At 41.9% G+C, this 10,382-nt stretch overlaps 5 protein-coding genes and 1 non-coding gene across 6 annotated transcripts in view; 2 read left to right on the forward strand and 4 right to left on the reverse strand.

The window, feature by feature from the left end:
* The first annotated feature begins 2,907 nt into the window (after nucleotides 1-2,907).
* LOC108107980 lies at nucleotides 2,908-5,298 on the forward strand. The gene is made up of 4 exons (XM_017215822.2): nucleotides 2,908-3,288; nucleotides 3,900-4,281; nucleotides 4,345-4,481; nucleotides 4,532-5,298. Exons 1-4 carry the CDS (start codon nucleotides 3,145-3,147, stop codon nucleotides 4,619-4,621), a joined length of 753 nt encoding a protein of 250 aa, XP_017071311.1. The 5' UTR covers nucleotides 2,908-3,144; the 3' UTR covers nucleotides 4,622-5,298.
* Nucleotides 3,365-3,623, reverse strand: LOC121529924. Its single transcript, XR_005993695.1, has one exon. It is a non-coding gene; the product is annotated as a U11 spliceosomal RNA (small nuclear RNA).
* A 166-nt stretch (nucleotides 5,299-5,464) lies between the features above and the next one.
* On the reverse strand, nucleotides 5,465-7,075 carry LOC108107979 (gustatory and odorant receptor 63a). Its single transcript, XM_017215821.2, has 3 exons — nucleotides 6,851-7,075; nucleotides 6,639-6,788; nucleotides 5,465-6,574 (listed from the first exon to the last, which is right to left on the reverse strand). Exons 1-3 carry the CDS (start codon nucleotides 7,058-7,060, stop codon nucleotides 5,465-5,467), a joined length of 1,470 nt encoding a protein of 489 aa, XP_017071310.2. The 5' UTR covers nucleotides 7,061-7,075.
* A 346-nt stretch (nucleotides 7,076-7,421) lies between these two features.
* On the forward strand, nucleotides 7,422-8,140 carry LOC108107982 (ragulator complex protein LAMTOR4 homolog). Its single transcript, XM_017215825.2, has 2 exons — nucleotides 7,422-7,727; nucleotides 7,786-8,140. The coding sequence occupies exons 1-2, from the start codon at nucleotides 7,582-7,584 to the stop codon at nucleotides 7,991-7,993; spliced, it is 354 nt and encodes a 117-aa protein (XP_017071314.1). The 5' UTR covers nucleotides 7,422-7,581; the 3' UTR covers nucleotides 7,994-8,140.
* On the reverse strand, nucleotides 8,076-9,763 carry LOC108107976 (vacuolar fusion protein CCZ1 homolog). Its single transcript, XM_017215820.1, has 4 exons — nucleotides 9,649-9,763; nucleotides 9,493-9,590; nucleotides 8,638-9,428; nucleotides 8,076-8,578 (listed from the first exon to the last, which is right to left on the reverse strand). The coding sequence occupies exons 1-4, from the start codon at nucleotides 9,730-9,732 to the stop codon at nucleotides 8,097-8,099; spliced, it is 1,455 nt and encodes a 484-aa protein (XP_017071309.1). The 5' UTR covers nucleotides 9,733-9,763; the 3' UTR covers nucleotides 8,076-8,096.
* Nucleotides 9,764-10,043: 280 nt separating this feature from the next.
* Nucleotides 10,044-10,382, reverse strand: part of LOC108107981 (polyubiquitin) — a 5,050-nt gene continuing 4,711 nt past the window's right edge. Inside the window, 1 exon segment of the mRNA XM_017215823.2 lies at nucleotides 10,044-10,382. This exon segment is cut by the window's right edge and continues 452 nt beyond it. Coding sequence (XP_017071312.2) covers nucleotides 10,082-10,382 — 301 coding nt within the window. The 3' untranslated portion in view covers nucleotides 10,044-10,081.

Consider the following 10,382-nt stretch of genomic DNA (forward strand, 5'->3'; position numbering starts at 1 on the left):
ATCATTGCGGCACCGCAAAAATCCGCGACACAAATGTATCCTGATGACAATGCCTCCCCGTTCATGTGAGGGGGCATCCAAACTCATCTCATATTTGGCCTATGCAAATATGCGCGACGATTGATATTTGCTATGAAAATTCGAATCCAGAAACGTGACAATGATTCCCCTTCAGACATGGAATCAGTGAAAGGTGTGAAATGCTTAGTGAAATTATGAAAGTGATAGGAGGAGTGCGACATGGCAGAATCATCTGAAATTCAAAAGCTAAGGAAAAAGATGGAACAACAAAAGAAGATTTTGATGGTGTACCTGCAGATTTTTATTCATGAGTCCACACATTCCTAAATAACTTTATTTATATCAAATTGGACTCCACCCAATGATAATTCCTTTATATTTTTTGTAATTACTTTCATAGCACTATATCTCATATGCATTCCACATCTATCGAACCAACCCACTCCAGAAAATCTAAAGACTTTCATAGATGGAAAATGCCTGGAAACCCGACTGTCAAAACAGGCAAACAAATTGTGCAAATAAGTCGGGGAAATGTTATTTATGCTCGTAAGATTTTCTGTGATTAAATAACCAAGGCCCAGGCCCAGGCTCAGGCCCCTCGATAGCTGTTCCAAGATGACAGCAGTTGCAGCTCAGCTGAGCTCCAAATGTGTCAGCATCGGTTGCATATTAATGGCCCGGAGGTGTGCATGCCAATTGTCATGCGCTGAAATGCTTGTTAACAACGTCGATTGCTTTTGGGCAACCAGTCCATAGCATATAGCATAGTATCCCCCAACCACAATTTCAACCTCAACCAAATCCATATCCACATCCACTTCCAGCCAAATCTCCTCTGCTCTCCCACTTTTTCCTTTTTTTTAATCAAAAAGAAGTCGATGCTCCTGACTCCTGACTCCTCCCCCGTGGCAATAACGCCACACATTTGTAATGTTGCTTCTGTTTTTGGCTGAAAGAGGAGCCCAGGAAGCCCAAAAGACAGCAGAGGAACTCCAGGGGAAGTTAACACTGAGAAAAAGTAATTGGGGTTTTATCAAAATTAAATACTAAATATTATTAATCTAGTTATAGTAAATGGTGGTGATTTTAGTGATATTTTTTTGATATAAATTAAATATTAATAATTAAAACAGCAATAAAAATAAACTAACTAATTTAATGTATTACTGGCACCATCATTTTTATCTTTTTCACAAGTTATTAGCAAACACTAAAGATTTTTATGGCACTTTACGATTAATACTAAAACACATATTATCAATTTTATGACTTGGCATTTAAATTTGAGCTTAATACCAACAACTTTTAACTTTCAAATCGCAGAGTTAAAGAAAATGGTTTATGGTTTATGTAGACTTTAATATATATTTTAAGTAATATAAATTTTTATTCCAAATAGTTACTATTTAATGTTTTAGATTTCAGCTTCTTTCAAACTTTCGTCAAGTGCATCTCTTAGATGCATTTTACAAGTTACTTTAAGGCAATCAATTTGTAGTCGAATCCCATGGTCAGCGAGCGGGCGGTCGGGTGATGGGCTGGAAAAACCAATCAAAAGAGCGTTGCGAACGCAAATTGAACGGCAAATGGTTGCAAGATGATATTTCAATACACCAGCTTGCCAGCACAGGGATCACCTGTGCCCCAGCAGAAACACAGCAAAGAGCTAACCCTTTGACGCCCCCTTTGGCCAACATCTTTTTTGGCCATAAATTATCGACGGGCGACGCCTGCGCGTAGTTTTCTTACTTTTTTGCAGTTATGATTATCGCGCCAGGATGGTGGAGCCTAAGCCATCTCTTCACCGCTTCCCTGTTCCATTCCTGTGTGTGCAAACAAATGTAAAAAATTTTTAATTGACTTTTGCAGTTTTGCAGTTTTCTGCAGTTTTTTTTACCATTTTTTTCAGTTTGGTCGTTGTCCGAGCCACCGCCAGTTGCACTTTTTATGGCCCCTCGCGTGCATGGCAGCTTAAAAGTTAATAAAACACGCCCAATGATAACAAGCCGCCAACAACATACATATATTGCCCCTGAGGTCTTCATCATCGTTTCGTTTTTCCACCAACATTGTGCGAAGATCCCAGATCCACAGATCCCCAGAATCCCTCGTCGATCCTCGCCAGGAGTTTTCGGAGCTTCGAGCTCGTAGAAAAACAATCAATTAGGCCCACAAGTAGCTCCCAACTCCAAGGGAGCGCCATAAGTCCCAGAGTCACAGGTCCAACTCAAAGAATCCCATTCCCATTCTCCAGAAGATCATGATGGTGATGATGGGACTCGGACGGTATGGTTCGAGTGTTGCCCAGTGGCATCGACACGACTTTGATTCTCTTTCCGCGCCGACTGGCCGGAGTTTTATGGCCTGCTTTGGCAAAATTTATGTTACATTTTTATAGTTCCAGTGTAAATTGACTTTTAAAATGCAAAAATTTATCATAGCAACGGGCTGTGCGGTATGCAAGGGGGAAGTACCGCGCCAACTTAATTGCTTAGGCTTCGCAAGACGGTGGCAACTCTGGCGGAAGCTTTGAAAAGTTAAAGAAAGGAAAGCTCTGCGAAGGGGGCGATAAACATCTGCGCGGTTTCAAGAGGAAAACAACCCCCAAATTGGTCGCTTTTGGAGGTTTGTCTTTTGCAGATCTCATCTTAAATACCCTTTAACATTAGGAAATATGAAATCAAGAAATTATAGCTACTGAATAGCAAAGTTAAGCCTTGGAAATACAAATTTTTGGGTTAAATATAAATTGTAATTTGAAGGCACAAACCCCATCAATTAGTCAACGTACTCATCCTTAGGAAACGAAACAAAACACAGTCGGAAAAGCTTTCCACCGAGTCAAAACATTTCGCAGACCTTGGCACTCAACGTTGTTTAATCCATATAGTACCTTTTTTTTATTAATTCACCAGTGCAGTTTTTACTCAAACCATAGGGAAAAGCTCCGGAAAAGTTTGGGTTGCGTGGGTGTTGTCCCCACTCCACGTTTTTGCGAGGTCTCCAAGTAGTCAATTGCATGACGAAACAGTCGCGGAACAGTTGCGTCGCTCTTTGATTAGCTGGAAAGCGGGAAAAATCCATAAATTGATTGAGGAAAAACAGGAAAACTCAAATAAAATGCTGCTGCCGACGGTAAGCGGATCATCCGCCGTTGGATACAAGTGGAAAAACTGTTGTCGGCGCAGCTGGGAAATGCTAATGTCACCCGTATCTCCCAAGAATCTAAGGACCACGGCCTTGCTGACCAGCATCTATCAGTTGGTAAGTTGGAGAGGATATATTCACACTATATATCCCCCACCGATTATATAAGAACTCAGAAAATAGATAAATCAGGCGGGGCGCAGCGCACTGGCACGCAAGGGGACCGAGATCCCCAAGCAATCCAGGATGTGCAGCCGCGGCCCCAAATCCAAAAATTACGCACTGGATATGCAAAGCCATACCCCACTGGGCGCGCAAGGAGACGTCGAAGGCGGCAATTGGGCGCTCGCCCCCGCCCACTCAAGAGCGGGACGAAGGAGACACTCCCGCGGCGCAATGCGTCTGCACTTATGTTCCGTGATGGGGAACGTGCTAGGACGAGCACCCTTTTAAAGCTTTGTATGGAAATATAGAGGGAGTCAATGCTAAATCTGCTAAAACCAGTTGGGAATTGTAGCCAAAGCTCGCGAGAACCGTTCAGTCTGAGGGGTACATAGGGGTAGAAGACACAGCTGATCGTTGTGATGTTCCGGTTTCCGTTAACACTAAATATTTATCGGTTTCATTTCTATAATGAAGATCACTTTAAAATTTGAAAATTTTCTTATATATTATTTTTATTTAATAAATAATATCTTAAATTTAAATATTGTATTTGCTCTCCCTAGTTGATCTCGCACTGTGCCCTTTTCCTGGTTCTTTTGGGCTTGGCTCATGCTGAGCAGATGTGCGAGGTCTTGGAGCTGGACATCCTGGACCAGAAGGACAATGGTTTCTACAACATGTCACCCTTCCACAACGATCTTCGCCTGCAGACTGCTTCCCAACTGGCAGCAGCCACTGAAAATCTACTCTACGTGATGGCTGGAGTTGCGGGAATTTACTCCATCAGTACCATATCCCTGTTCTTCGGAGTCTACAAGAATCGACCGGGCCTAATCATTCCCTGGCTTGTTGTGGAGTTCTTTTTGATGATGGGTCTGGGAGTTCTAGTTTTCATGCTAAGAGATACGAAAGTGGTGCAGTTACTGGGTGGTCAAGTGCCCTACTGTAAGTTAGGATCGTATACAAAAAAGAGTAGAGTTTCATACATTTTCTTGACTAATTTTTCAGTTATCGTCTGCTACATCTTGATCTGCATGGACTACTGCAAGTGGTATGTTATGCACAGCTTCTACCAGAGTCTGCGTACCATGAACAAACTCCGGGAGATTGCCACTGTGGCTATACCTTGTCCAGCTCCAGGAGCCGTAAGTTCAGACTTTATATGTACATCATTTATTAATTTCCTCATCCATAGATACCCTATCGTTTCCAACGCGAGCACATGTATCTGGGCAGCAATGGCTATAAGCACATCCTTACCGAATCTCCCGATGGCCAGTGTTAAGTAGATGAAAAGAGATTCAATTTTTGGAACTTCCCCATCAGGTGTCTTGATTGCAGTTGTACTACAGTTTCTGTATTGCAAAACAGAGTGTGATATGGTTATAGAAGAGATACTATTTTAGATAGCCAACGGATATGGAAAGAGGAAGGCATATTAACACATATTACGAATCGTTGAAGCTCGTCTATATCCCAAGAGGAAAGACAGTTCAAAGCAGTCGGCAATATTGGTTTGCCGGCAAATACATAAACTATTTTTGTGTAGAACTAACTCTTAAAGTCGCGTAAGCCACGTTACTACTCCAGCACCTAAATAAAAGTTTGGAAGTGAAGAAACGAATTTTAAAAATAAAATAATAACTTAGAAATTGCCAGAACTCGAACTCGGGACTTCCAAGCGAAGTCCGCACACTCTAACCTCTAGGCTACGAAAGCAAGAGAAACGCGAAGGCTTAAGTCTCAGTTTGATGCGGAATGTTAGACTCGATTGATTTTAAATTGGCATTCGAATAAATATCAACGAAGTTTAAAGTTTATTTTCTTTGTAGAAATAACAGAAGTTTACTATACCTACTAAATATGCCTTAAATTCAGTTAACTAGCAATATTTTAAGTATTCCTGTTTTGTAGCACAGAACAACAAAAGTATGAATATCAAATAAAAGTGCAACATTTTAACATATCATAGTTATGTTTTTCAAGGATGCAGTTCTACTTACCTTCTTAAAAATGGATAAACATTTAAGGAACTTGTGAAGTTTTAAGTGCTTTTATTATTTGGCCTCAGCTACAGATGCATTTTAACTAATATTTATCTATTTAATCTTTTTTATTATATTTCCCATTAACCTTTCCTTCCTTTTTGCTTCATAATGGGTGGTGCCAGTGTGGTTCCTACAGTGGTGGTGCTGGGCGTGGTGCTTCCCATTAGACTCATATCATTATCCAGGTTGTCCATCACAAAATCCACAACGGTGATATTAGTAGCTCCCTTCAGAATCCCCTTATCTGTGGGAATACTAATCTGGAACTGTAGCAAAACCACCAGATAGGTGACCATTGTGGTTAAAAGTCCTTTGAAGAGACTTCTGTTTACGTCGAAGAAGCCACCGCAATTGATTGTTGATGGATTCATCTCGGTGGCTCTTAAGAACATATTTATCTCCGTCTGGGCATCCGAGTTCATCCAGTTCAGCTCCACCATCAGCAGTTTCTTTTGGAAATTAGTTCGCACATTAACCGAGGCATAATGTGCCTCATCGCAGATATAGAAAAGTAGTCCAATGTTCCACAAAGCTGTTATAGTAAGTCCTATATCCTTGATGCCAAATCCTTCAGAGAGCTGGGACATTAGTCCATAAATCGATAGAGTGATGATAAAGAAGAGGTAGAGACTCATGAAGACGAAGGTGTAGCACATGGCGTTTCCTGTATCCCGGGTTAGTTTACTCAATCGAAGCCACAACACGCGATAATCCGCCACCATGGCAGCAGGTCCAATGTGTTTCAAGGCCTTCTGGAATCTCTCCGCCAAAAGATGAGCCGTAATACTCATGGCCTCGCAAATGAGGAACCACCAGGCACCCAACATAGCAGTTAAGTTATCCAGGATGCAATATGGCACCACTTGATTAATGTTCAAATCCGACATGGTAATGTGCGTGATGACCACCGATAAAACTGAGAGGATCGGCAGCACGGTGGCTATGTAAACAGCTTTCTGTCGAAGCTTTAGAGGCAAACTATGCCCGGAAATCTGATAGTACAACACCTCGAAGTCATCCCAATCATTGAAGAGCTTAGCTATTTTCCTGGCCTCATACCATAAGATGGGTATAATCATAATGGGCAGGATGTTGACCAGAAACAAGTAGGCAATCACCGCTTCCTCAAAGGGTCCACTCAATGATCTCACGATATGGATGCGATTGTTAGCCACATATCCCACGTAGCACTAAAAATTGGTTATTAAGGTCAAATAATAAGCTATGAAAGGTTATAATATATTATGCACTCACTGCCAAGAGCACAAAGAAAACCACTGAATAAGTAAAGGAGGCGGAGTTCATTTCGAACTTGGCCCGGGCAGGGCCACGTCTCACGATAGGTAGTACACCAATAATCCTTAAGAACCAGTTGACAGGAGCTATGTTCCTATAGAAAACACTCTGGAGACAAGAGAATCCTTTTTCATAGACGGAAATTTAAAGCAGAAAATAAATCCACTAACCGGCGTAAACTCGGGATTGTTGGATGCAGTGCTCTCGGCGCTCTTTTTCCTATCCAGAGGAGGAGCCTCATAATCCGCATCCAAACGCTCCGCCAAGCCAATGGAGTACTTTCGAACTCCGTACAAATATGCCTGAGCATTAGCACTATTCAAGGGTTTAGCGTTGAGGAACACCGCGTCGGCTTTCTTGCGTCGATAATAGTTGGCCATTCCGGAGAGACTGTGTTGAGAATTTCCTTGTCCATGGCCTTTTACCACTTTTTCCAGACGGAGGCATTAACCATGCACTTGCACACGCCTCCACATTGACCACGCCCAATATTGACTTAGAGCCGGAGTTTTAGTTTCCTGTTGATGTGCGTTGTTTGTCTTTTGAATGCATTAACCTTAGCCTGGTGTCCCAATTTCAAATTTATGTCAATGGCGCGCAAGCTGAGAGTTTGCAGCACTGGCTGAGGCAATTTGGTAACACTTAAGTAGAGTTGCCAAGAGAAATTTCAATATTTGGAAATTTCGGTATATTTAAAGTTGGTTTTGAAATATTTATAAAATCGGAAGGTTTAAGCCATAAATAACAATTTCCTATAAGCTATACTGGGTTATTAAGAAAATAAGCAATCAAACAAGATGTAACTAAATAATTATAATTCAAACTAACTGTGTAGGTCAACAATCTGGTCACACTTGTGGGTGTGGGTGCAAAAGATAAATAAATAAATATTCTAGTGAAAATGGACAGGGAAAAGTTAATTGTGCCCAACCAGATTGGCTACCTGATACTAAAGGAAGATGGAGCAGTCCTGGAATCAGGTGGAGAGCTCAAGAACGATGAGCGCAGCGCTAATGTGATAATGGGCCTTCTAAATCTCACAGAGAGGTGGGTATTTAAACAAAGGTAGTAAGTGGATAAATTAATAAATGCTCCTAATTCTTAGTATCGACGAGTCCTTTATGCCGAACAGCAGCTGTGAAAGAATCACCATCGACTACGAGCAACACTACTACAGCATCTGCATGTCCAATCGTCGAATATACGTTGTGAAAATCAGCAAATCCCATAATGGAGTCACCACAACCACCAGCTCCTCGTCATCCAACAGTGTGTATAATGATGCCAGCGACTCCGGGGCGGTGCTGGCTTGAAATCCGACTTCGGATGCCCGATCCACTTGCAGATTCTGTTGGCAGGGAAACGGGCAAAGACCCCACAATTGGCGCACTCCCATTCTGTATCTGATTCTCCTCTTTATTTGTCAAAAAATACATCATCTGTGAGCTCCTGCTCGAAAATGCGTCTTGCTTCCTGGGTGACGTCTAACAAAGTGGCCTTGCTATTGCACAGAATGACATAGTATTGTCTATAGTTACAACGCCTTTTTACAATCCAGTAGTCATTGGTCGTCTTCACCTGGATCTCCTCTGAAGGAGCACTCTCTATCTCGCCCTTTCCACTTGCATTGGCCAGGTCTGCTATTATACTAAGGACATTTCGGGGCAATCCATGGGGAAGGTGCCTCTGAAAGTTCGTGTGATGCTGCAGGCTCTGTTCGTTGATAAACAAGTACTTGGGTGCCGATTCGCTGTTACTGATGGAGTTTTCCTGACCAGTCGCACCAGCTGCCTCCTTGGTCAACTCGCTGGATATATCACGGGCTAAAGATGTCAGATGTGGAGCCATGTAGGCATGGAGTTCGTCATATAACTCTTTTTTCGGGGATGGTTGGTCAGCTGCAATTTTAAGGATATTTTAGATGTTATTTACAGTTTTTTCCTAGATTCCAACATACCATCCAAAAATAGGCAAAGCGTTATGTGCAACGCTCGATATATGAGCATATAGTAGGGCTTTGTATTCTTTTCCAGGGTGACATATACTTTCAAGGGATCCTCCAAGTTATCCTTCTCCTGACCGTCTCCCTCTCCATTATTTTGGGTACTCACAAATCCCCCAACCTGACTTTCACTTATGCTTCTTTTCAATGAGGGGGACACTGCAATAGACGAATTGCTGGCCTCCACTTTCAGCACACGTTCCACTACATACGAATGCAAGCTGTGCAGATCCTCCGGGTTGAGTTTTCCACCACAAAGGACCTGCTCCTGGTATAGCATTATGCTCTCCTTAATGTCGGTAAAGGTCTCACCTAGTGTGCCGAAATTTTGGGCACGCAGAAAAAGGGATTTGTCCAGGGGAAGATATTGTATGGAATGCAACATGTCGATAATATCACATTGCGAGGGATCCTTCAGGTTTCCCAAGTGATGATCATAGAATTTGTGGAGTTCTTGGCAAAGCAGTTCCCTTCTCTTATCTGGATTTGTTTCGTTACTTCCAACGGATGAGAAACCTCCGTGTTGAAAGCGAAACATTAGATAGCATTGCCTGAGGATAGATCTATATATCCTGTCCGAGATTTCTGCCCCCCGATAGTCGGCCACCTCCACGCCATCTTTGAGCCGCACCTCCTTGGGAACATTTAAAACCAAAACTAACCAATATCCTGGCTCTGGTTGGTAAAAAAGTTGGGTGGTTTTCTGAGTATGCAGCGCCTGGCAATCATCTTCGGAAGTAAAAGTTCTGGGAAAACCGACAATTATTACTTTAACTTACCTTCTCTCTACGTATAAACTTTGATATTTACCCAGTAAACCTTATAATAGCCTCACTTAGACCTACATCCTTTATTTTAGTGTTTAATTCAATATCATTTGGATGGTAGAACAAAACCTTTTTGTGTTCCTGCAAACATATTAGTCATTTAGGGGCGTTGCCTTAACTTTAAATAGTCTAAACACACCTCTCCCTCAATTTGTCCAAAACTAGAGTTGAAAATATAAAAGCTACGTAATGTAATTTCTACGCGCTGCAGTAATTTAGCCATTTTCACAAATTACCAACTTAAATTTGGCAAATGGTAAATAATCAAAATGTACTAACGCCTCATTTTTTGCCAACCAGGGCTGCTGCACACTAAATCTGGTATTTTGGGTATTTAAAAACGGCACAAGATTAAATTAAAACTACCAAGTCATTTCAAATTATTATTTATTTAAATATGAATTTGAATAGAAAATTTGGATATATTCAAATCAATTTAACCAGTGATTTCTTGGTCTGTACTGAAATTTTGATATGTCCGCCCCTCCATTCATTGTTTGCTAATCTTGATTCTTGAATGAGTCTCGTGTAATATGCGTGCAACGAATTGTGTTTATTTGGAAATGTTTAGATTAAGCCTGGATTCCTCCGCGGAGACGGAGCACCAAGTGAAGGGTGGACTCCTTCTGGATGTTGTAGTCGGACAGTGTGCGTCCATCTTCGAGCTGCTTTCCGGCGAAGATCAGACGCTGCTGGTCTGGAGGGATACCCTCCTTATCTTGGATCTTGGCCTTCACATTCTCAATGGTGTCGGATGGCTCCACTTCCAGAGTGATGGTCTTGCCAGTCAGGGTCTTCACGAAGATCTGCATACCTCCACGCAAACGGAGAACCAAGTGAAGAGTGGACTCCTTCTGGATGTTGTAATCGGAA

The sequence above is a fragment of the Drosophila eugracilis genome, unplaced genomic scaffold, assembly GCF_018153835.1.
Source record: "Drosophila eugracilis isolate 14026-0451.02 unplaced genomic scaffold, ASM1815383v1 contig_2088, whole genome shotgun sequence".
Lineage (NCBI taxonomy): Eukaryota > Metazoa > Arthropoda > Insecta > Diptera > Drosophilidae > Drosophila > Drosophila eugracilis.